Source organism: Haemorhous mexicanus, chromosome 3 (assembly GCF_027477595.1).
Source record: "Haemorhous mexicanus isolate bHaeMex1 chromosome 3, bHaeMex1.pri, whole genome shotgun sequence".
NCBI classification, from domain to species: domain Eukaryota; kingdom Metazoa; phylum Chordata; class Aves; order Passeriformes; family Fringillidae; genus Haemorhous; species Haemorhous mexicanus.
In genome coordinates, this window is record NC_082343.1 from 56,966,986 (window position 1) to 56,990,802 (window position 23,817).

Consider the following 23,817-nt stretch of genomic DNA (forward strand, 5'->3'; position numbering starts at 1 on the left):
CATGTCACAGTTTTCATTACACCTATCCTAGGGCTCTGCTTTCCTTCATGTGTAATATATATCAAATCCTCCAGTGTATGACTACATACACTTCTGCAGAAAGAAAGATTGACTTGGGTCATTCAAACACTGAAGGGCCCAGGTGTAGGCAGCAGCTGAACTCTTCCAGATCCTCTGATGAAAAAGGGGATTTTACAGAGGACTGATCTGATAGAGAACTTGAAATACTAGTAACTACTCATTTAACTAAAATGTCTGAAGCCTGTTCTTAAATTACAGTATCAGCTGGGATGCAGATCTAGTGCATTGAAAGAACCAAGACCCCCTGCCTTTTCCCTGTTGTTCTAGCTACAAATGTTATAAGGGCTGAGTAACTAAAGGGAACACAAAGGAAAGAATGCTAATATTGTATGGCAAAAGGTGTCTATTCCTTCCCAGCAAAATTAATTTGGGCCTTATTAAATCTTCTCTGAAGATAGCTAATGACACATTGCAGTGTGGGGAAGTCTGTTTGTCTCCTTTAGCCCTTGTCACATAATTAGTGGTAGAGAAACTACTCCTGCTCCAGTCCAAAAAAATGAAGAAATGGAATTTCTGGGTTTGACCCATGACACTCTGTGATCATGGTAATAATTGTGAATGCCCTACCAGCACCAGAGTCTGGATGCTTTAGTTTTCACTTGAGAAGGTGTTTCTTACCCAGTTTGGCTGTTGCAGGTACACGATTCTTAAGTGGGATGAGGCGATCTTTACATTTTTTCTCCAGTGGTAGCTCACATTTTATGTGACGTCTGAAATTCTCCCGCAGAATAGAACGGATGACCTTCACAATGTTGGTCTTGTTCTCAGAATCACTGCAAGTTTAAGAAAACACAAAACTTAATTTCCTCGCTGAAGTGAGACACTGGGATAAAAATGTTCCCACTTCCTTTCTGCTGATGGGTTTTAGTGCAGTGTTTTTTTTTTTTCAAAAGCTTGCTTTAGTAGTGGGTTTACAGCTATCATAAAATCATAGGATGTCCTGGGTGGAAAGGAACATTAAAGACCATCAAGATCCAACCCCTGTGCCATGGGCAGGGACATCTTAACTGTTCTAGACATTTCACACACCTTGTGTTTTGAGATCTTAGTTGCTTCCTCTTAGAAAATTACTTGAAAGGTAACTTCTGTATGAGGGAATCACCACCTTAAGTGGTCTTTATGAGAAGAAAGTAATCTCTGTTAACCAGCTGAGACTGATAAAATCAGTTACTTTGCCCATACTGGAGCTTATGTTCATATATCAGCAGATTTCTGACATTGGGTCACTACACTTAATTCACCCATTTGAATTTGTTATACTTTATGCAGTTAAAGCTTGGCATAGTGCCTAGCTTCAAATAAAGAGTGCCACTTCGAAACCGCTGATGTAAAGGTCACATGGGAGAAAATATTTTCTTTTTATTTTAAATTCCAATAATGTGATTTGTAAAATACAACCTCCATGTAAAGCTTACCTGCTGCACAACTGAAAAATTGTTTCTGGCCTGCCTTCTAGTTCTGACTTGGTGTGAATCAGTTCCCAGATACAGCTGTTCTCTGTTCCTGTGAGTGGAAGGAGACATGACATTTTCATACACTCCACAAAACCTTTGGCATTAGAAAGACCGGGGTAGAGCTCCTCCACTCTCCAGAAGGCCGTGTTAACTCAGCTACGTGTGGAGCTACAGAAGATCTCACCCAGGGTGGAACCCAAGAGAAAGGTTGGGAAGCCAAGGAACCCAAGAGACTCCCCTGAGCTCTCTTGCTGTGGCAGCCCAGCACTGCCTTTGATAACTTCTCTCTTGGAGAATTGCTTTCCCCCATTCTTGCTGCTTCTCTATGTTTTCCAGCCTTAACAGGCCTTCACCCAGGTGTGGTCTAAAGACCTTGAGACACTTTAAAGAACATACAGAAGTGGATAGGACTATAAAGATCAGCTTGAAAGTAAACCCACAGCCCTTTACTACCACAAATTACAGTCACCTTTCTGCTGTTTGAAAAAACATGAGGATCAGCACACACACAGCACCAGTGTGTCATCAGGATGTCAACTACAGTAAACTACCTGCCTTTTATTGGGAATTTCCATTCTGTCATTCCTTCACATCATGTTACATCTCCTTTAATGCACAGAAGTTAGAAATGAAAATTTGTAAATGTATCAAGCCTGTACCCCCTGAGTGCAGAGACAGCGGTGGATAGATAATACTTTCTCTACACCTGCTTGTTTCCAGAGGCTCAGAAAGACATCTGGAAGAAGCAGTATAACAAAATTCCAGAAAAGTATTGAGTCCTAAAGTATTTACTGCAAGAGAGTTACCTGCTGCGTTCCCCAGTCGAACTTGAAGAGCAGATAAAGGAATCAGCCATCGAAATTTAAATGGATCCAAGTCACCATAATTATGTGCAGCACGAACATTAGTAGGCTGTAAAAAGAAAACAAAGGATATTTCTAAGAAGTAGAAGAAGTGGTGGTGTTTTGTACTACTCTTTAAAGATCTGCCTTTGAAGAAAAACTAAATTGATTAAACTTTCCTTCACTACCTTAAAATGAACTTGTAAATGTAGTTGAAATGGTGATAGACACAACCTTTGGAATTCATAATTGCTTCAACTTTAAAAAGCCATTTGATTTTAACTGATAAAAATAAAACTTTGCCTATAAGTACTACCAGGGAAGAAGTTTCCTGTGAACGAACATACAGACTGTTGATTAGCAGAATACATTAATCATGTAGCTGCTGCTGCTACTTTTAGAGCTCCTCCATCTGTTGCAATGAGCATGGTGCAGTATATCACCACTGGTACTTGGAACATACAATTTGCTACCTGGCTTCCACGTTTCAGGTCTGTAAGTGGGTGCAGAGAAGGTTATGTCTATAATGCCCCTTTTCCTTTCCTTCCAGGGTAATCAAGGGTTCATAAAACAAAGGTCTTTCACCTGCACCCTGTGGTAAGGTAGGCCATCATAAATGCTATCTGGAAGAATTAGCTATTTCTGCATAGCAATGTTTCATCTTCCACTTGGTAAAATTAAGATAGGGCTCACACAGAAGATGATGCTGCTTACTAAATAACAAAAAATATTTATTGCTACACAGATACTGGGCATTTGTTTTAGCAGGGGAAAGTGGTGTTTCACCTCAGTCACTCCCCCTCTAACACTTATGGTCCATCTCACATTGCAGTAATATCCTGAACATCCACCATCTCCACTGATACCAAACTTACCATTTTCTTTTTCAGTTTGTAGTTCTCCTTATACACCAGTATTACAGCCCTCTTAAAAACTGAAAAGAGAAAAAAAAAAAAAAGGAAAACCGTTAATTATAGGCATAATATTACAATATTCAGTGAAAATACTATCTTGGAGTATTATAGTCATGGGAATGTGAAGGATGAGATAAGCAAACATTAAAAAGCATTTGCCCTGTGCTGAGATGACAACTGGGTTTTTCATTCTGCACTTTCATGCAATGGCAGTATTTTTCCCTCAGATTTCGTTCTGAACGTTTAGGATGAAGCCATTTTGTACATTTATTCTGAAACTACCAGTAACCACCTATCTATCTTCTGTAAGTATTCACATAAATAAATACAGAAGGTGTAGGTTAGATGTAAAAATTTTCTTTCTGTAGACAATGGACATTTTCAAGTGTAGTGAACGGCCTATAGCAGGAGAGTGCTGTGAAGGACACAGTCTGTTCTTCGTGCAGTTCAACAGTTTGTTCTTCTGCTTGGAGCATCCCCTTCCCTAACCATGCTTCCCAGGGAAGGAGTACCCTGAGAAAGAGAAACTTGTCTCACATCAACCTGGAGTTCTTTTGAAGGTGTTTATCCACTGATATATTAAAATAATCTTTTTTTAAAGAAATGGACTTTTGTTTGTATGCTCTCATTTCCACATCAAGTTTCAGGTTAAAATAATCTGCATGTGGATTTCAATGCAGTAGCTGTAAAGCAGAAGTTAGCCTGAATTCACAAGAGTAGAATAAATCATGATTTTCCCACAAGCCTCCTTTGAAAACCTCATTTAACAGATTGTTCTAAAGACTCTTAATACTGCCTCTTGAAATTTTTCCATAGTTTAAATATAGGCAAGACAGCAGCTGAGGGTGGTTCACAGAGCAAACAGTACCAGCAAGTAAATAAATAGAAACTTTTTTCATGTTAGGAAAATACAACTATGCATTTTTTCACATATAAATCCACCCTACATATCACATGAGTGCAGGGAAGGGAGTTTGGGGCTTTTATTCTGTGAGAAGATCTAATGTGGCCATCTTCAGATTTGAAAGCACAGAGTCCTTAAGGAAGACACTTACCAAACACTGTAAGTTCAAGGTCTTTCCTTGCTTTGCCCAGCGATGGGAAAGGATTCAGCCAGGTAACTGTAGAGTGCATCAGAAGTTCTCCCATTGAAAGCTCTGTCACCTGCATTAAATTACAACAGTAAGTAAAATAAATAAACAGTATAAATATCTACATCAGTGCTGCATTTTAGTACACATTGATTGCTTTAGGGATCTATGTTTTCTGTATTTACTCTGTGTATAGAAAGAGATCTTCACTACAGCAGGAAAAGTGTGAGTAATCCCTTTTTTTTAAAACAGGTTACAAATACAAAGTAATAGCCCCTAAGTTACGAAAGCTGGGTAGAAGTTCTTACTATTAATAACTTAGAAGAATACTAGGCTGATCTGATAATCTTGCACTTCCATATAGCCACTTATGAAGTGCCTGATTTATTAGCTGTAAGTATCTTTCATTTCTATAGAGTAATTAGTATTAATGACACTACCAATGGCAGAATTAATGGAGGTCTTGTACTCTGAGGCTCCTTTCTTCTGTGGGACACAACATAATGCTGAAGAATATCAAAGGCTGTCAAGTTTTGTTTCCCCATAAATGATGAGAAACCAGGTAGTCAACAGGGACAATTTGACTTCTACTAGCAGGAAATGAAGCAACTGAGTTGACATCTCTCATATCTGATATCCACCTTTACAGATTTGATCTGCTTAGTAATTGTTTGATGTAAATGGCTAAGTTGAGGCCTTGCTGCCCCAGTTCTGGGAGATGACTGCAAACAGTCTGTATAACTAATGGGTTTTGCTCTGACAAATACCCATGGATGCCTCAGCACTGGAAGTGCAGAGAATGAGAATAACAGACCTTAATGTGAAATCCCTCAAATTGCCATTTTCATTTATACGGCTGAAAAAATATGTTAAGAACTCAATAGCATAAAATCCGAATGCCTTGGGGCATGGATAATCTCTACAATGTTTTGACACGAGGGTTTTTTCCTACTGAGAACTATATCTACTCCTGCTTGCAATTCCTGTCAGTCCAGAAAGCGGCTCTGGCAGCTGTCTGAAAACTTTTCCATAACCTACTGACAGAAAGAAATTTGACAGGCAGATACAAAACAGAAGTCAAAATATTAAAGGAGAGTGGAGCAAGCCCAGCGCAAGTAAGTTCCCCAAATTACCTCAGGAATAGAGGAAGCTCCTACAGCAAGCTGGATACAAGAGTCAGTGTGACATGTTGTTTCTTCTCTTACCTCTTTCTCTGTTCCACTTTGTTCTGCAACCAGTTGGTCAAATACAGTGCCATAATCTTCATATATCTTTTGCATCTCATTTATGTGACTTGCTACTTTTTCCATTGCCTTCAGTGCTTCTGGAAGGTTTAAAAATTTCATACACAGCTATGTAACTCATTTTTATTTTCTAAATATGGTGATTTTAAATTAATTCCCCTTTGGGCATGTAAAATGATGTTGCCTTCTGAAGGTCTGGCGAACTGAATTCTAGCTCTGTATCAATACTTTCTCATAGCAACAGTAGAAGAAAAACTTCCTGGTCAGAGTAAGTGGAAAATGCTCATGTGGTGTCTTAAGCGGCTGAAAAGGCTGCAATAAGCATGCCAGTGACAAGCCCCCAAAGTTAGCAGCAGGATAGTGCCATGGTTAAATTTTGCATCTTGTAGATATAGGGCCACTAAGTCCTCTGGAGTAATCTACACTCATCCTAGAATAAGTTATCTAATGATCTTTAGGAGAAACAAATTGCATTTTTCTCCTCCCAGAATGGATAAAGAAATACAGTGTTAGGCTGTACAAGTTCCTCACAGGCTGTACACACGAAATGCTGGTGGCCAAGTTTTGTTTAAATTATGTTTTCCAAACAAGAATGTCACTAGATTCCATTAGATTTTTGTATTAATTCAGAATGGAATTGGTCAGGGATCCTTTGTTTCATCAATTCTTAATGGCACAGTTGTTTCATCGATTTGTTTCATCAGTTCTTAATTTTAGCAGTTTATCATCTATCCAGACCTGCAAATAAGTCCCCAGCTCCAGCTTGTTTGGGGAAGGGAACAAGATTGGAAGCTCTTTCTGAAGTAAGTAAGATCCTCATGAGTTTTTACTGACTGTGTATTTTGTCTGCATCCATTTTGTGAAAATGACAGTCAATCCATAAAATACATCTCTTGATTTTCATCCACCAGGTGCTGACAGACCTGAACTGGAATTTGCCGGGGTGAAGTCCCAGGCATGTGAGCGTAGAAAAGCAATCAACTGTAATGCATTTTAGATAAGTCTCTCCACATGGGAGAGACTGCAAACATTTGACAAAGATCTCTTCTACACAAGCAAGAGTCACAGAAGGGCCTCGAACAACAAATATTTCCTTCTGTGCTGCTCTTAAACTTTGACCTATTTCAAGAACTAAATAATAACCACAAGATGGAGCCTTGGTCAGTATTTCTCAAGTGGGTTAAAAAAAAATAAAAGGCAACACTGTGACCTGACATGCTCCTGTGCATGAGGATAAAGATCCCAGTCCTACTTGCCATGGCAAATCCTGGGCATACCTACTTCTCTAGGGGACTTGGGCATACCAAGTAGGACTTTCAGCTAAAGGAACAAAAAAAATTTCTTATTTTAACAAGAGTGAGGGAATTCTCTCTAGGTTTTGACAAGTTCTGTGCTGTCTACCAGAATGCCTACCTGTATCTTCAGAAAGGGCAGGAAATAAAACTTAACTCATTCATTCCTGTAGAAGAAAAGCAGAAGTTACCTGTCAAATGATAGTGCTCCTCACTATCATTGTCTGTCAGAGACACCAGCTCTTTTAAAAGCAGAGGATATTTCAGCACTCTCTGAACAGGCTTTATGAGATATGACTCCAGTGTAGAAGAATGTTGCTTTGTGGGATTTCGAGCATCCAGAAAGGTCTTAAAGGCACTATCTGTTTTGGCTAGATTAAAAATAAATTAAAAAAAATGTCAGTTGAATATGAAATTCATGGAAGCTACAATAATTGAAAAATATGGAATGGCAATGTGAACCCAGCACCAAAACTCTCACTCTGTTCTATGGATGATTTACAGAGTAGCATATACTATCAATTTCATTATAATTTCCTGCATCAAATAACATTCAAAAGGGCTGAGAGAGCAATTTTATGAAGGTGAGATTATTCCTCTGATTTTTCCACTGCATTGCAGTGAATGGCAGAGGAAGTAATTCCTGATTTATTCTACCATTTGTTGCTGCTTTTCTGGAGTCTGGGCTTGCAGACAGCACGAAGTTGTGGAAGGTGTTTCTACAGCTCTCTAGACTACTGCCTGGAGGTTACAAAAGGAATCTTGTTCTTCAGGTGTATACCATACTTCAGCAGAACCTGTGATCTTAGAACTTCTTGTTGAAAGATACCCGATTAGTCCTTGTTTGATACCAATATTTATTCCTTGATTTTATCCAATATTCTCTGCAAGTTGACAAGATTTGTTACAGTAGTTCACTGCAGTTTGAATTCATGCAAGTGAATTACAATAATGAAGACAATAAATTACCTCTCTCAAGAACTTTCTGAACTTTGATGTGGTTTGCACAGAAGCCACTGTACAGTTTGAAGTGGTCAGCATAATACAGAAAGGAGCCACCAAGAGAAAACAGCAATTTCTGAAATCAACACAATCAAATTATTAGTTCACTACTAGAATCCTAAATAAATATTCAGACAACAACAAGCAGACTCAATGGCGGATTATCTGCTATCTTTCTATACATATCTCATATGTGTATATGTATATATATATATATATATATATATGTGTGTGTATGTATGTGTGTGTGTGTGTGTGTGTGTGTGTGAGTAACATGAATATACTACTGGTAGTAACTTGATGATATTTTTGTATTTCACTGAGTGTAGAGGTCAGCCTGCAATTTTCTCCTTTCTTCCTGAGGTATTCTGTTTTACTTTATATTTCAGGCAGCACAGGAACAAAAATCAGCAGACATATAAGTATGTTGTTCTGGGAAAAAAATGAGAGCCATAGGAAGCAAGGCATAAAAGTGCCAAAGCCAGAAGGGACAGAGTAAAACAAATACAGGATTGCTTTCCAGCTGTTTTCCTTTTTTCAGGCAGGTGGTAATTACAAGACACCTCTGATGTTCTTGGATAAAGGGGACGTTGGGAAGATGTGGGAGGGACTGAATCACAAAAGAGGCTTTTAGAAAAATACCTCCCAAAGCAAATATAAGAAAGAGGAGTAGTGAGGGAGGAGGAAAGCAGCCCTCTCCCCTCTTTTAATCAATGTTTACTCCACAAAATGCAGCAAGTGTTCAGGAGGCCTGCCAGCTCAGTCCTAAGCCAGTGACTCCATTGCCAGGGAACCCACTTCCTCCAGTCAGGGCAGGCACTGGGTAGTGCTGCAGCCATTTACACTTCGCTTCCTGCTTCTTGGACCTCACAACGTGGGAAACTCATGTGGCATTAAAGAAGAAAAGCTCCCAGTCTGTTGGTGGATAGTTGGGCACAGCACAGAGAAGCACAGGCAGGGCAGAATTCAGCACAGTGACAATGAAACTCTGCAAAGGAGTTCTGCCTCACAAACATTGCCAGTTTATCATGTGCTCCAAGTCTACTCTGTCTTTTCCCATGTTGCAACTTTTGCCATGGGGAGGAAGATAAGACCATGAAAAATAGCTCTAATCTTTCATTGCTGAATAGAACTCTGTAATCCAAAGTAAAGCCTCAAACATAAAAGCAGCCCCATAAAACTACTAAGAGCCAGAAACATCTTAATGCCAGATTTTCACAAACATTTGCAGGCACACTACAAAGTATGAAATGATGAAATATTTACCCGGAACTGAGATGGTGTTTCCAATGTATTAAAATCTGAGGAAGAAGATATTCCATCTTCAAGGGTCTCCAAAAATACCTTCTGGAAATCCAGCATTTCTGGCAGGCTGCCGAACAAGGATTCCATCTGTGGAAAACATCAGACCATGAAGTACAGCACTCCATGGACCTAAAAGGTCTTTTGAAAACAGTGGACTAAGGAGATGTAACACACAAAGAGATTGCAAAGGCTAGTAACGTCTTTGTTAATATTTCTCAAACAGGTTTTATAAAAAATCCATGCAAAAAGTGGAGGCTTCTCAGCAGTTAATTCAGAAGAACAATTATTCTTTAAGAAAAGGAAGTGATGCTCACACCAGAGAGAATAGCACTGACTGGTGTCATTGCTATTGACATCTTTATCGTTTGCTTTTTCTGTCCTGCTCTCAGCAATAAAAAATTCCAAGTGTCAAGGTCTTAGCCCATAAAAGAATGACAAGGACCTTTTTTCAGATATTCCCTCACCTCATCCTGAGTAAGGAAGGTTTCTTTTTGAAGAGGCTCCAAGTATAGCTCGAAGAGGCAGCTCAAGTCCTGCAAAAAAGAATATTTGTTCACTTTTTCTGTACCATTTGGAAACTGTTCTTTATGTGGCAGCCCTGAGACAGGGTAAGTTTGGGGAATGAACTGAAGATACAATTCCTTTTCAGTAACAAAATAGCTTGCATATTGTTAACACTGAAGTTACTGCTAAATTAGAGGCAAAGTGATTTCAGTGTAATGTTATTGTTTCATCCTTAAGGCTTTACAATTTGATTATAACAAACTATGTTTTAGCTTAGCATGAGGAAGAATTGTTACAGATGTTTATTTTGAATGAGTCCATCCATATGAACAGCATGAAATGTTTTAATTATTTATGTTACATAAACTATATAAATAGCCACTTATTTAAACATCTGTAGTAATATTCAGAAGGACATGTAGCATTTTAAAACCCTGTAAGTTATTAAAGTGTTCAGTTATGTTGTCAGGTAGGTATGATAAAGGGCTTTGTCAGTCACTTCTTAAAAAAATTACTGCCATTTTTGAAGACTTACTGTCCCACCCAGAAGCATGACAGCAGGGCTGGGGCCCACTACAGGGCTGTCCAACCCTGGGAAGAGACACACCAGAAATTCTGTGTAGAAGGAATAATGAGCAGCTCCCTGAAAACACCATAACAATTATTGCAACCTGCCAGGATTTTTCCTGGCAGGTTGCAAAATTTCATGTATATTAGTGGCCTCCATGGTCATGCTTTGTTCAAGTGATTCCTCTAAAAGATACATCAGGTGGACATAAATGAGGGTCCAGCATATGGCTGTATCAATGCACTGGTGGATGAAGTGTTTTCTCTTCCACAAAAGTTCTTGCAGTAAGTACTGACATCTGTAAATACAGGTTTTGAGATACAGAAAAGGAGATGATGCCTTCTTGCTGGAGGTCAATGAAATCAATGTTTTTATGTTGCCTTTGGCAGCCAGTCTCATGATTTTAGAGTTCATAAAAAGAAGAGAGATACATTGAACAATTTGCAGGCTTATCAGTCAGAAGATAAATAACTTCCCTGTCATGCTACAACCCACTGGAGTTGTGCCTTTTAGCTTTCCTTGTTCAAAAATAATCATGCACTCTTTTCCACATACTCATTTGTAGGAGACTATTCTGTTCTTCTACCAGATTTATCTTCATCTTGAAAACTGGGGAGACATCCCCTGGAAAAACCCTTTTTGTTTGCAGGTATCTTCTCCTCACAGATGACTGCTCTCCAATACAACTACAAATTGACTGCAACTACATCAGATCCTACAGCCTCGGCTGCAGGAGCAAGTCTGCCAGAAACAACAGGAACAATTAGATAAGGAGACTTTGCAGGTTGTGGCCCTTGTGGAAGGCTGGTTGTGTAAAGATAAGATCAAAATATGTTAACACTGTCCACAAGTCACGATCAGCCTCAAAAACAAGCGAGCCATCATTTTTTCTTTTTTTTACCTTGACATAAGATTTCTCAGTGTCCATAAGTTCTTGGATGACTTTCCTCAGTCTGTCTGCATCAGAAAGGTGGCGAGCCAGTGGTCGTGGAGGTGGATCCTGGTTGTCCTTCTGTCCTTCCATATTGCTTGCTTGGACTTCTTGGAAGTTTCGGCACAATGCACTGATCTGCTCTGCGCTCTGTTGAGTGAGAAGAAACAGACAAGCGATGATGTTTTAGAATACAAGTAGTACTACAATTATTTCTAAATTCCTCCAATTTTGCTCCTGTTCCAAATTCAGGGGCCAGAGCATGCCATCGATTTTTGTCAGCTGTGTATCTTGACAGGTTTGAACAGCTTTAATTTCTAGCAGAACCAGATCAGAGCAGTAAAAGGAACTTAAAATTGCTAGTGATTTTCCAGCAAAAATTATTTTCAGTCTTCAGGTACAAGCTGATAGAGTGCAAAAGATGACAGAGCACATATATATCACATACTTTGATTCTTATGACACTAGCTTCACCCTGTTTTCCACCTCTTTTATTTGCAAGACTCACTGCATCAAAATTGAAAGAATTAGCAGATAAATATCTTATAAGCATCCAGAATAATTCTTCTGTATTTCATCTGTGACCTATAATGTGTTGTGTGTTGTCTTGTTGCTTTCTAAACAATGAGTCATGAATCTGAGGGTTCAGATTCCAATTTCTGGGGGTGTCAAAAGATGGTCAGATGTTTTCTTTCCAAGGATACAACTAAATATCAGGATCTTTTGCTTTCCAAAGAGGCAAATGGAAAACTAAATATCTGATATTCTTTAGAAGAATTATTAAAAACAAAATAAATAAAACCCAGAAAATTTTCAAACAAGATAGGAACTGAAGATACGACAACAGTTAATCTTGTAATGCAAAGATGGAAGACAAGGAGATATTTCTGACACTATGAAATAGTTATGTCATTTGCTCTTGGATGACTGCAACTAATATCCAAGAGCAACATTTGCAGGCCATAATCTTCAATGCTCAATTTGAAATTATTCCACTGTTCTCTTTCTTACATAGTGCTTCCCTGGAAGCTAAAACATCGCTACCATTACCCAATTCTGTGTTAACAGCATTCAGAATCCACATCTTTGTGGCACATCAAACAATTCTTCAGTGCTTCTGTCATTCAGACACTTGCACAAACTGGACAGTTGCATAAGCTGTGACATTTATCACCTTGTATTTAGCAAGTGCATTCAAATGAGGACTACATGAAGGCTGCTTTATTTCTTGTGTAAGTCCTTTTATAGCAATATCAGGACATGAGTGCATTTCAGAGTTGTCTTAATTTGTGCTTTATTTATTCCACAAGTTGTTTCAAGTCATCCTTTTTGGGTGTCCTGATTCACCACTGATTACCCGTGTAGCTTGGTTCACCACCATAACTAGACCATCAAATGAACAAATGCAAAAGTTAATATGAGAATGAACTGAGCTATACAAAGCCTTTCAGTAAATTGGAGGCTAAATGGACTAGCAATATTTAATCTCAACCATTCCTGTGATTAAACACCTATATGATGAAAATAAATGTTACAATGTCAGATATTTGTAGTCCATATTACTCAGTAGCTTCCCAGCTCCCAGTTTTGAAAAATGCCACCACTCAAAAAAAAAATGAAGTCACTTTCCTCACTAATACGTGGAACTCTCTTCATAATCCATTATAATGACAGTTTGCAGGACTATGAAATTTAGATACATTTAGTATTTTCAACACTTATTAGGACCCAAAAAATGGCAATATGAATTGCATGGTGTTTGTTAGAATTACAGCTCCCCACTAATGGAATAAATTTAAAAATTGTAGTCAGTCTGTGACACTGAAATTAATTAGTGGCTTGCAAACAAATCCTTTAGGAAGTGGTGTGTGGGTGTGTGTATGTGAGTTATTTTAAAGCAGTTTCTAAACAACTGAATGCCAAAGCACTTCACTTTTGTTTTCTTTGTTTCTGATGTCAGAAAGGTTTGTATTTATATGAGAATGTTTCAGATTTTACACTCTCTACGGCTCAAGATGCACATGGGCAGCTTGATTTACATCAGCCTGATGACTGATCAAGGACACAGGGATCAAGGATGCAAGGCAGCCTATTGAAAGCAAGTCACAAGCATCATCATCAGGCACAGTTTTACAAGGAAGAGTTAGAAGTCCTCTATTCCTCCTCAACCACCTTTGCATATAGAGCAGGCAGACATGGGGGAATGTGCTATTTCTACATCCCCTTGAGTTTTGGGGTCAGTGCTGCATCTGTCACCGAGAATCACTGTATGGGAAAGCATATGGAAATAGATGATACTCCTCCATATAAATACTTTTTGATCACCTAAGCAATATAATTTTGCTGTCAGAAATTGTTCTGCATAGCTGGCCTAAGCCCAAGGCACAGGATTACCTCTCAGGTGCTGCCGACAAGCACTGATTTTTATAAACTTTATTATGCTCCTGGATATGTTTGCAAATTTGGCATTAAAAATATTGCCCTTGACCTCCCTGCTCACAGGATCTTGTCTTTTCTTTAAGTCTTGCTGCTCTGTGTCCTTCCCTTTACAAGAGGGAAGAATCTTCCAGGCCACACAATATCCAGACCTCACTCTTTTAACCCACTGTGGTATTTACACTTGGGTCAAAGCAAGCATGAAATGCTACTTGATCACAGGACAGAAGTGTTTCACATTCACTCATATACATTGCATAGACCACAGAAGATGAAGGAACACATTTTGCCAGTGGCACCCCTGGTTCTCGACAAGGAGCCTAGTATAAATGAGAACATAGCAACAAATAAGTAGAGAAGCATAAAACAATTCTTCCTCCGTGTTTCTTCCCAAAACTCTCTTACCACCCAGGTCAGGATCTCTACCCTTTTTCTACAGTGTTCTGGATGCTATTTTCTGCCTTTGACACGAAACAATTTCCTGCTTTCTAAAACAGATCCTTTCCAGAAAGTCTTGAGTGACAACCCCTAGGACCAGCTCTTTTACATCTGGCATATGTGGGAAGGAGATGCTCAGCCTCTGTCCTTTATCTGGGATTACCCTACAGCTGGGATTTCAAAGCCATCTGGACATTCTGGATGTCAAATCAAAACCTGGTAGTCCAGCGCCTTTAAACCCAGAAGTCTCAAAAGGAGCTCCCTCTTGATACTACACACATCCACTGCTATCTTGAATTACGGAGGGCATTAACCCTGAATTTGCTCTGATCTTGACATTGCAATAGTTAATACAGGCAGATATGACTCAGATAAAACTGATCAATTCCTCAAGCACACAGATGATTTTATTTGTTCAGGACCAAGACTGTTTGTACTTAGTAAATGGTAAAAAAGTTATTTATGCCAACCTTTATAGTGTGCAGCTTATCAGAATAAAAACATTTAAATCAGTAAAAAAAGAGAAGTCCAGATAACTGACTGCAGACAAGACTGCAACGTAGCTGGGAACAGATAAAAGCTGAGGAGAAACTACAATGGAAGCAGCAAACTTCCTCTAAAATCCACTACTTGAGCTTATGTATGCTGCTTTCAGCAACATCTACAGGGGACTACAAGCAGCTTCAGCTTACCTTTGGCAATTAATAGCAGACAAATAAGGCTAAATATCAAAAAATTTAGACTAACAGTGCTAGAGGTGGGAAAGAAAAATGGAGTTTATGCAGGGCTTAAGGGAAAAAACCCCCACATATATTTCAGGGAGAAGGAAGCTAAGGAGCACTGTGCTTAATAAACCTTATGGTTTATTTGCCATATTCAAAGTTTTCCAACAAAGCTGTATAAACTGTTCTACAGATCTACCACTCAGGGGATGCAACCTCCTGACCAACCTCTCCTGGCTTCTTAGAAAACAGAAGGATGTGTATAAGTAGTCTGGAGAAACATTTCTTTCATCCCTGCATGTTTGAGACTCAGACTTAAGGTTCCATGTCCTCCTGCAAGGAGTATTCTCTGTGAATGGGGACTGCTCAAAGTAACCTTTGAATGGAAATTTCCAGCCCACAGAGATGTCACCTTGACCCATGGCAGCCAGCAACCACAGTGGCGCTCAGATGGAGATACAGCACATCCCATTTTCAATAATAGTTGTGATAAGAAATATTACAGATTATTCCCCTAAAGTGAGCAAAAAGATACTCTTACAAGGATGTCTTACAGATTTTCTTTGCTCCTTGCAGAGAAGCATATCATCATTTGAGGCTGTGCTATCCCCACCAGAGTAACAAAACCCCATAAAATTAATCAGTGAGAGAGCGGAAGACATTAATCAGCAGTGGTTAAGAACTAGCACAACGATTTCATGGCTATCCTGTGACTTTCTACAGAATTATACTGATTGAGCATAAATGCTGCACAAGGTCAATTGGTGTTACAGGGTCTCTGCACGCTGCTGTTTACTCTACCCTCATTTACCCCAGTCTGTCAGGGTTTGTTTGAAACAGTGATGGAAAGGAATATTTTAGTAGACTTAGAAAATTCTACACAACTTAAGAAAGACTCCTTGGTGAAATGAAAGCCATGCATGTCCTTTGAAGAGCATTCAGGATTCAGTATCCTGGTGCAGGACACAGACCATATCTATGGGCTAGATCACCAATCCTTTGAACTCCCACCCTGAGAGGAAACATGCTCAGAAACATCCTGCAGAAATAGATTAGACTTGTGCCCTCCAAAAATGAACAGCTAACACATCAGCTCCATCTGATGTATGCATTTCCAGGAAGACTGAATGTACCAGTCAGCAGAAGAAATACAATTACATGGAGTTTTGAGCAATGAACAACCAGCCTGAGACACCTTTACATCCCTTGCTCTGTGCAAAAGGAAAGCTCTTGAAGATGTCCATCCCTTTTACTTTGTGTTGGAAGGTGTTTCCAGAACAAAGGCAGTCCTGACAGTCACCATTATTTTGTAGGTGCATAACTCTGTGGGCATCTCTGGCATGTCCTCAGACTGGGAAGTACTTTGTAACCAAGCAATATAAAAGGCTAGAAAGTTGAAGGCTCTAGCTTCCTTAAAGACTGCAGAAAAAAGTTGCTTTATGTTGGAGATCAATACAGGGCCTCACTCCTCTAATTTGTTCGTTGAAACTGAAAAATGTTAGCAGAGCTTTACTGAAAAATACTTTGTGACATTTTCACCACAGAAGTCTGGGCAAAAGTGCTGCTCAGCTTTCAGTAATAGAAGCTAAACCAAAGCAGTAGCCTCAGTCATTAGTTATCTTCTGTTTCTTCTCCTTCTTTTCCCAACTCCAAGGCAACTCAGTATGAACTTGCTCCTGACTGAAATTAGAGGGGTCTGCTTTGTTTCACTCTGTCTCTTGCATGTCTTTTAATGAAAATATTTAAAACTTTGTTAAAAGAAGGGCATTTTTTCGGTATCTACTCGTATCTTCATAGAAATATGCAAATCATAGTTGGAGCTATGTTTTAAGGAGGGAAAAGCAAATCCTCTGCACCACGGGATGAGAAGCTGCCCTGCTAGATACTACTAGATGATACAATAGGCAAGGAATTAACAAGGAACTTTTGTTTTTGAGTTAGAATTTCCCAATTTCAGAGAGATTTACATTAGCAAATCAGCCCCATTTAGAATTATCACAAATACTGTAAGAAGGAGGGGCTGCTGACCCAGTAATTCTTTCCAGAGAGCACAGGGTAAGGCCTGAAAGAAGGCTGAACATACAGCTGTGTAAAACAGCCAAGATGCAACCCACCTGATGTGTTGCCTGAGATATTGATATTTGCATGGTGGCAAATCTTCCCTCTCACCTGCCACACAGAGAGATGCCCCTCTTTCTCTGTGAGCACAGAAGAACCATCAGTGGTGACCGAGGTACCTGACTGAAATTCTTGTTATAAACCAAGTCATGCAGCAGGGACCTGGGCCCAAGAGCCTGCATTGACCAGGTTCCCAGGACAAGCAGCAACCACTGAGTTCATAGATGCTGTGCTCAGTTTCTCTAGAATCAGTCTCCAAAGTCATCTGACCCAACTCATGCCGAAGTCAAAAGCAAACAGAAGTTATTTCCATGGCAGGACACTAAATCCTGACTGTACAAAATGTAAAGATGAGAGCATCGGGAAAACAAAAGAGGAACCCTGACAGCCCAGGTCACAAAAAGGAGAGTCTTATGAGGCAACATCAAAGCACACAATAAAAATTTTCCCAAACCCTGGTTTTGTAAAAAACTGTCAGTTCTTCCTACTCCAGGTCCTTATCCTGACATTCTCAATTTTAATGCAGGAGGCTCACGTTATTTTTCTGCAACCTGTGTAATACATACATACATACATATATATATATAGCCACCTGTGTAATACATATATTTTGCCATCTTTACCTTGATTATAGATCATATTTTTCCCTCCCTATTTCCATAATACTAACTTAATTGTGAAAAAACAGAGAAACAGTTAAAGTATTCATGCTGCAGTTATTTCCAAATATCCATGAGGAATCTTTTTAAAACCTTCCCACTTCTTGTCAAAATATGGATCTTAGTCCTTTCTCTGAGAGATGCAAGAAATAACAATTTGCTCGAGCCCAGCAGCAAACAGTGCAGGCAACCAGCCCACCCTTCCCTCCCCCAAACTTCAGAAACCCCAAACCTTTTCCCATGCAGAGCACTGGTACAAACTCAGCCCCTAACTACACACTGTGAGAATCCATTATTGGATGACTAATGCTGGGACAGTCATTATTTATCAGGTACAGGCAGCTTGGATGCTCCTGCAGCCCCACACCCCAGCCTAATGAAGCAGCACCCCCGGCTGAAGGCACGGCTGAAGCTGCAGAACTCACCACCGAGAACATCCTGTGCAGGGAGCCGTAAGCTGCTGCTGCCTGCTGCTGGGTCTTGCGAGCCAGCGCTAAACTCTTCGCTCTGGTTTTACTCCTCCTGAAGGCGGGCATTGCGGCTCGGGAATGCAAACTTTGCCAAAGGAAAGAGCCCTCGGAAGGAAGCCGCAGATGTTGCGATCCCCCACAAGCACACCTTCCCTCTGAGCTCAGCTGCACAAGTTTCTCTTTTGTGCCGATTACCCAAAAATCAGAGATGCTGACAACATCCCAGTGCAAGGAGGCTAAGCAGCGTCTGAGAGTACAGACAGACCTGCCATGCCTCCCTTTATCGCTACAAATGAAGGAAAAACATGCTAGATGAGAAGGTTTTTTTATAAATAGCTTGATGTGGTGAGTGCAGGACAAAGTTCAGTTATGACAGGGGAAGATGGGTTTGATCTCCCCAGAAATATACCTGCCTCCCTGCCTGTGAAATTTACTGCATAAACAAAACATCAGGTGCTTTGAGAAAGTTAGCCAAATACCTAAAAATATCTAGAGGGTGCTGACTGCCCTGAAGGTCAGCATAATTTATCAATAGCACTGATGCTCTGTCAAGGGTATATGCTGCTAAATGTTGAGGCATACAAATGCACTTACAATGATAAAATGAAAAACAAATAGGCAGCTCTCTGGATGATTTCTTTATATAATTATGCTTGTCCTTTGTTTGAACTTTTTAGCCATAATTACATCAATAAAAAGAAATTTAAAATGAGCTCAGTAATAAATTCAGGCTTGAAAGTAAGAGTTCTGATGTTCACATATTTATACAAAACCATTTGGGTCTACAGATAGATTACACTAAGAACAATGCAGCTTTAAATAAAACATTATAGGACATGACAACACTGAACTGAAGAGATAAAAGACTGACAAGCAATTCATTAATAAAAGGAGAACTACACCAGTGGCATAATAAAACACAGCAACTCCCATGTTGCCCCTAACACAGCACTCCTCCGGTGCAATGAAGTTGAGCTGTAAGGCTTCATTCAACACTGCCCTTGGCAGCACCTACTGCTCCCTAGGAAACCCTTTTCTTGAACCCCAATGATACACCAAGCCTGGGTATCTATATCCTTGGTTATGAGTGCACTGCTTCTAAGGTTTCAAGGATGTTCACCTTCATACAAGCAAGGGAATAACACAGCTCTCTTATTTAATTACTGCAATTAAACTTACATCCATCTCTTTCCAAATCATTAGCACAACTTGACAGCTCAGCATTTGCCAAACTGTACAGCTCAGTCACTGAGAGGCTGCCTATCAGAGGAAAAATGATGCTGGAGCTCTGAAACAACATGCTGCTGATAAGACAGGCAGAACACATCACAGCAGCAGGAACCTCTTGCTTAGCGGATGGACTGTGCCCTTTCTTACTCTTGAAGTCATACCAGGTTCACTGGGGGAGAAGACTGTAAGCAGAAAATTGAGGAAATGGTCTTGAAAGAGCAAGAGAGGCTTTGCCTGCTCCCTAACATTTCATTTTTCAGTGGATGTACAGTCTGGTTTAAGAATCCAAATTCATAGATTACTGTGCAGCATGTACATGGCTACTGTTCTTGTCCACCATTAGTGGGTGCCTCTGCGGTAGTCCACAGATCCTAGGGATCCACAGAGCAAGTCTGAAGATAAGAAACAAAATTAAATAACTAGTTTGTGGAAATTAAAAGTTTCAAGTGCTGCATATGGCATTTTAAAAATAGCACAGGCCAGGTCACTAGATTAAGATTAATACAGTGTATTAAGAGTATAACTATACTTTCTAGAGAGCTACTGTTTCTTTGTTTTCTATCTGCATTAGTTGTGGCAATTTCAAGCTCTATTTTTCTAATAGATACATCTAAAAACACAGCTCATCCACTGGGACTGAGGAAAAAAAAAAAAAGGTTGTTAAATTTCAGGTCCAAGCAATATCGTCAATCTTGATGAAAAACAATGACAGGCCTTTTTAATTCCATATTAGGAAGTTATTCTTCCCCAGATTTGCTAATTAAGCCTGCATTATTAGCTAGCCATATGCCAGCTAAAAGATGTTACCAATTAACAGCTTTTTTTTAATGTGTATTCATTAGAAAAAAGACAATTATGTTTCAGTAATCTTTCCATCTCCTATTGAGGGACTTGGACAAATCAAAAAGGAGAACAACACAAACTAAAGCAAAGCAAATGAATGAATGCCTTTCATTTAGCCCTTCTTTTTCTCTAGAAGCACACAAGCAGCACTCAAGCACTTTTCCAAAACAAGTGAAATAATCCATCACTGTGAAATATTTTTAAGACCACTGGAAAAATGACATAGCCCTGTTGTTTGTTCCTGTGTACTTTGAATAACGCACATTCCCTTTACCGACATCTGGTTTTCATCTTTCCATTTCACTGGCACCAGCCTTGATAGTTACCATAACAGTGACATCCTTCATAATACGGGTTTCCCTCTATTGTCCCCATACGTGTAGGTGTGCTTATCTGCCTCCAGTTCATTTCCCATCCTGCTTTTGCCCTTAATGCATGAAGGTAAAAGGCTAATTTTGCTCCATCAGTGTACACTTTGAATGAAAGGAAACAGTAGCTTCCCTGCAAGACAATCCTGAGCACTTGTGGGCTACTTTGTAACATCAGTCTGGACCACGGGTGACACAGAAGCGTAATTCATGTACACAACACACATATGTAGACACACACACAGACACATATATTTAAAAATATTCATGTACTTACGTACCCTGCACTCACAGGAGCTCTGCAATGTTAGTGGTCTCTAAGCATTATAAGCTCAGGATTAATACAGCTTGTCTCCAGACCTCTACACTGATCTAGAGGGAGTCTGTTTTTTACTTTTTATAACTGTGGGTGGATAATTTTTCTGCATATTTTCCTGTCATGCTTATTATGCTAATAACATGGGTTTTAAATGCCGTCAAAATGTATTTTCAAAGCATAATTGACCACAATGAAGACACTTGCTTTAATTCCAGTGATTAAAAAATCAGTTAGTAGCATTCCAAATGTTTAAAGTGAATTCTTATTTTATTTTTAATTTCAAGCATCTTAAATATTGTTTGTAACATTCTCACTCAAAGTGTTTTGTGCTGAATGCAAAAACTTTTCTCAAGTATTGTACTAGAAACTGTAGCAACCACTGAGACATTAACTTTGCAGTTGCACTCATGTCTCATGTTTCACAACATAGTTTTGCAGTGTGACACCTTTGGAGGCAGAGAAGGCGACGCCTATCTGCTCTTGTTAGTAGCCAGCATTTTGCATTCCAAATGTGAAAAGATGCAGTAACTCCCCTGTAAAGACAAATATAGATTCTCTGAACTCTACACCAACCTCTCCCCTGGTTTTGGCAAGACTTTGTTTAGGAACTACAGGAGAATTCCGCTGTCCCAGAAGGAAGTAATCACCATGTGAGAGGATGTCTATGTCTGCTCACAATATGTTAACAGACAGGTAACAAAACATGAAAGTCTGGTGGAACTTCCCTATGCATCTGACTCAACTGACCCCTTACTTTTTTTTTTTTTTTTTTAATTCTTCTGCCTCTTCCATTCTTTCATGTACCATTTTGTTATCTTTTAATTTGCAGAATTTGCTGCAGGTAGCAGACATTTTTCAGTTTAGGTATTTCAGGTCTACCTTTGCCATTACATGTTCCTGACAGAGCAAAATAGCATTGAAGTTATGATGGTATCCAGGATGCAGTATTTATCTGAAATCCTAGACTGAAACTTTGTGCAAACTTCAAGTGACTTTGTGTGCTATGGGTGACTGCTGGGCACATCACATACCTTGGCACGCACTAAAACTGGGTTTAGATGCCTTTGCATCACAAGGAAAAACACATCCATTACTGTCAACACTGCAACTGAACAGTACCTTAATTAAAAAAAAAAATAAACCACCAAAGATTGTGCAGATGGCAGAGAGGTCACCCAGTTCCCTGTGTCTATCAGAAGTGTGATTAGATATCTCTGCCTTTCATTGCAAAGTGAAACACTGCCGTCATATCCTGCACTGCAGGTGACCGGGGTTGCTTTTGGAGGCGCAGGGTGGTGGGCTCCCAGGCAGCTTCCTGCCCTTCATCAATGAAGTCACAGTTGTCTCCAGAGACACTGCTAACCATATCCTGTTGCAGTGATTCAGGGCCCCTGTCATATGCTTCCCTTTTCATCTGCAGGTAAGCTTTATGGATTTTTCCCAGATGACTACAAAGAAAAGCTGTGTTGTAAGTCCTCTCCCACTGGCTTCCTTCATTTGCAAGCATCAACACAATTTCTTTTCCTGATCAAAACCATCTGTATGTTTTACACCAAATGCTATCTCAGTGCTTTTGAGAGGATGTTTCCTTCAGTTGGAGGAAAGACAACAAATACCCCCTCCCCCTAAGCCCCAGGGTCTCAATGGAACAGCACAAAAACAAAGCTGCACAAGGTCACACCTCTGCATGCAGGAACTGCACATACCATGCAGACCCTTTGGTCTTCTTTCCTACCATTCTTGTGCCTCCCTACCAGTAACTATGCAAGCAGGTCTCCATCGACAGCCTGACCTGGTTACAGGCTCACACTAGGTACAGCACTTTACATGCTTTAAGCCTTGAGGTTTTGCAGCTCCTTCGCTGTGTTAGCCAAGACTCATAGCTCTTACATTTGAATTTTGGGCCATCCATAGGGGATGCAGAACTCCAGAATCAACACAACAAAGGGAAATCTAGGACTGGGCAGTAGCACTCACTGGTAAGTTTACAGTAAGCCTTCTGTAGCCTGTAGTCTACCAGTTCTGGTGCCTTCTCTGAGCAATAGATTAATACACTGAATAATTAATCTAATTAATTAGATTAACTTGCAAAATTCTTATGAACTTCTGAAGGACTACAGTTTCACTGATACCCTTCTCAAAAGGCACAGTAAGAGAGCAGGGGTCCAGCAGCAGGTCCACACTGCTAGAGCCAGCAGCTCTGGTTGGGTCACCATAGGCTGAACTATCTGCAAGGGAAGCACAATAATTAGCAGAACTCCCCACAGGCTTGTCATGCTTTCAATGCAGAACAGTCCCCTCCAGGCACGAATGAATCAAGGAAACCACTGCTGAGAAACATGCTATTTTCCCATGACAGCTCTGAGATTCCCTAAATTCATGTCACATCTGGAAGAAAATGACACTTGGATTGCAGAGGCTATACATGATTTTGAGAGTACCATGTTGTTAATCCCCCTCCTACAAAGTAAAAAAAAAAAGATGTTAATTGCAGACTACTCCCCAGGCTTTTGGATGTCATCAACTGCTAAAAAGAAGTTTTCATGATTAAAATAAAGGAAAAATCCTTCATGTCCTATGGATGCTGAGTAAACCTTCAGGCAGGCAGCTCTCCTGCAATTAATGACATGCTGTGCAAGTGGGAACTGCCCCAGCAATGCAAAACAGAGATAATGAGAAGCCATCATGACATTCAGCTGGAATTGCCTCCATGCAAGACGTGGCTATGGGGCTCTGTTGAGCTTCTGGTCATTTCTGCTTGGTTTTCTTTCAATGGAGCTCCACAACTGGTGTTTACTTGGTTAGTACTAACTTTCCCTTTCCAAGATTTTTAATTTTTACAATCTGCTTAACAAAATTATTTCACATACACTGCTTATATCCATGCAGTCAGACTGGTGATCCCATAGTCATCTCTGAGAGTGATGAGTGTCATCACCGGATCAAAATAAATAAATGAACCACTACAAATATATATAATACATAT

At 39.8% G+C, this 23,817-nt stretch overlaps 1 protein-coding gene across 5 annotated transcripts in view; it reads right to left on the reverse strand.

Annotated features, from left to right (window-relative positions):
• The window catches only part of TIAM2 (TIAM Rac1 associated GEF 2), a 166,645-nt gene that overhangs the window by 1,944 nt on the left and 140,884 nt on the right, over positions 1–23,817 (reverse strand). For all 5 annotated transcript variants that reach the window (XM_059841932.1, XM_059841929.1, XM_059841930.1 and 2 more), the window contains 11 exons: positions 11,199–11,378; positions 9,690–9,758; positions 9,187–9,312; positions 7,888–7,996; positions 7,110–7,289; positions 5,588–5,706; positions 4,347–4,455; positions 3,253–3,311; positions 2,342–2,447; positions 1,497–1,584; positions 700–854 (listed from right to left, as the gene is read on the reverse strand). In XM_059841932.1, the coding sequence (XP_059697915.1) occupies positions 700–854; positions 1,497–1,584; positions 2,342–2,447; positions 3,253–3,311; positions 4,347–4,455; positions 5,588–5,706; positions 7,110–7,289; positions 7,888–7,996; positions 9,187–9,312; positions 9,690–9,758; positions 11,199–11,378 (1,300 nt within the window). The remainder of the gene's footprint in view (positions 1–699; positions 855–1,496; positions 1,585–2,341; positions 2,448–3,252; positions 3,312–4,346; positions 4,456–5,587; positions 5,707–7,109; positions 7,290–7,887; positions 7,997–9,186; positions 9,313–9,689; positions 9,759–11,198; positions 11,379–23,817) is intronic.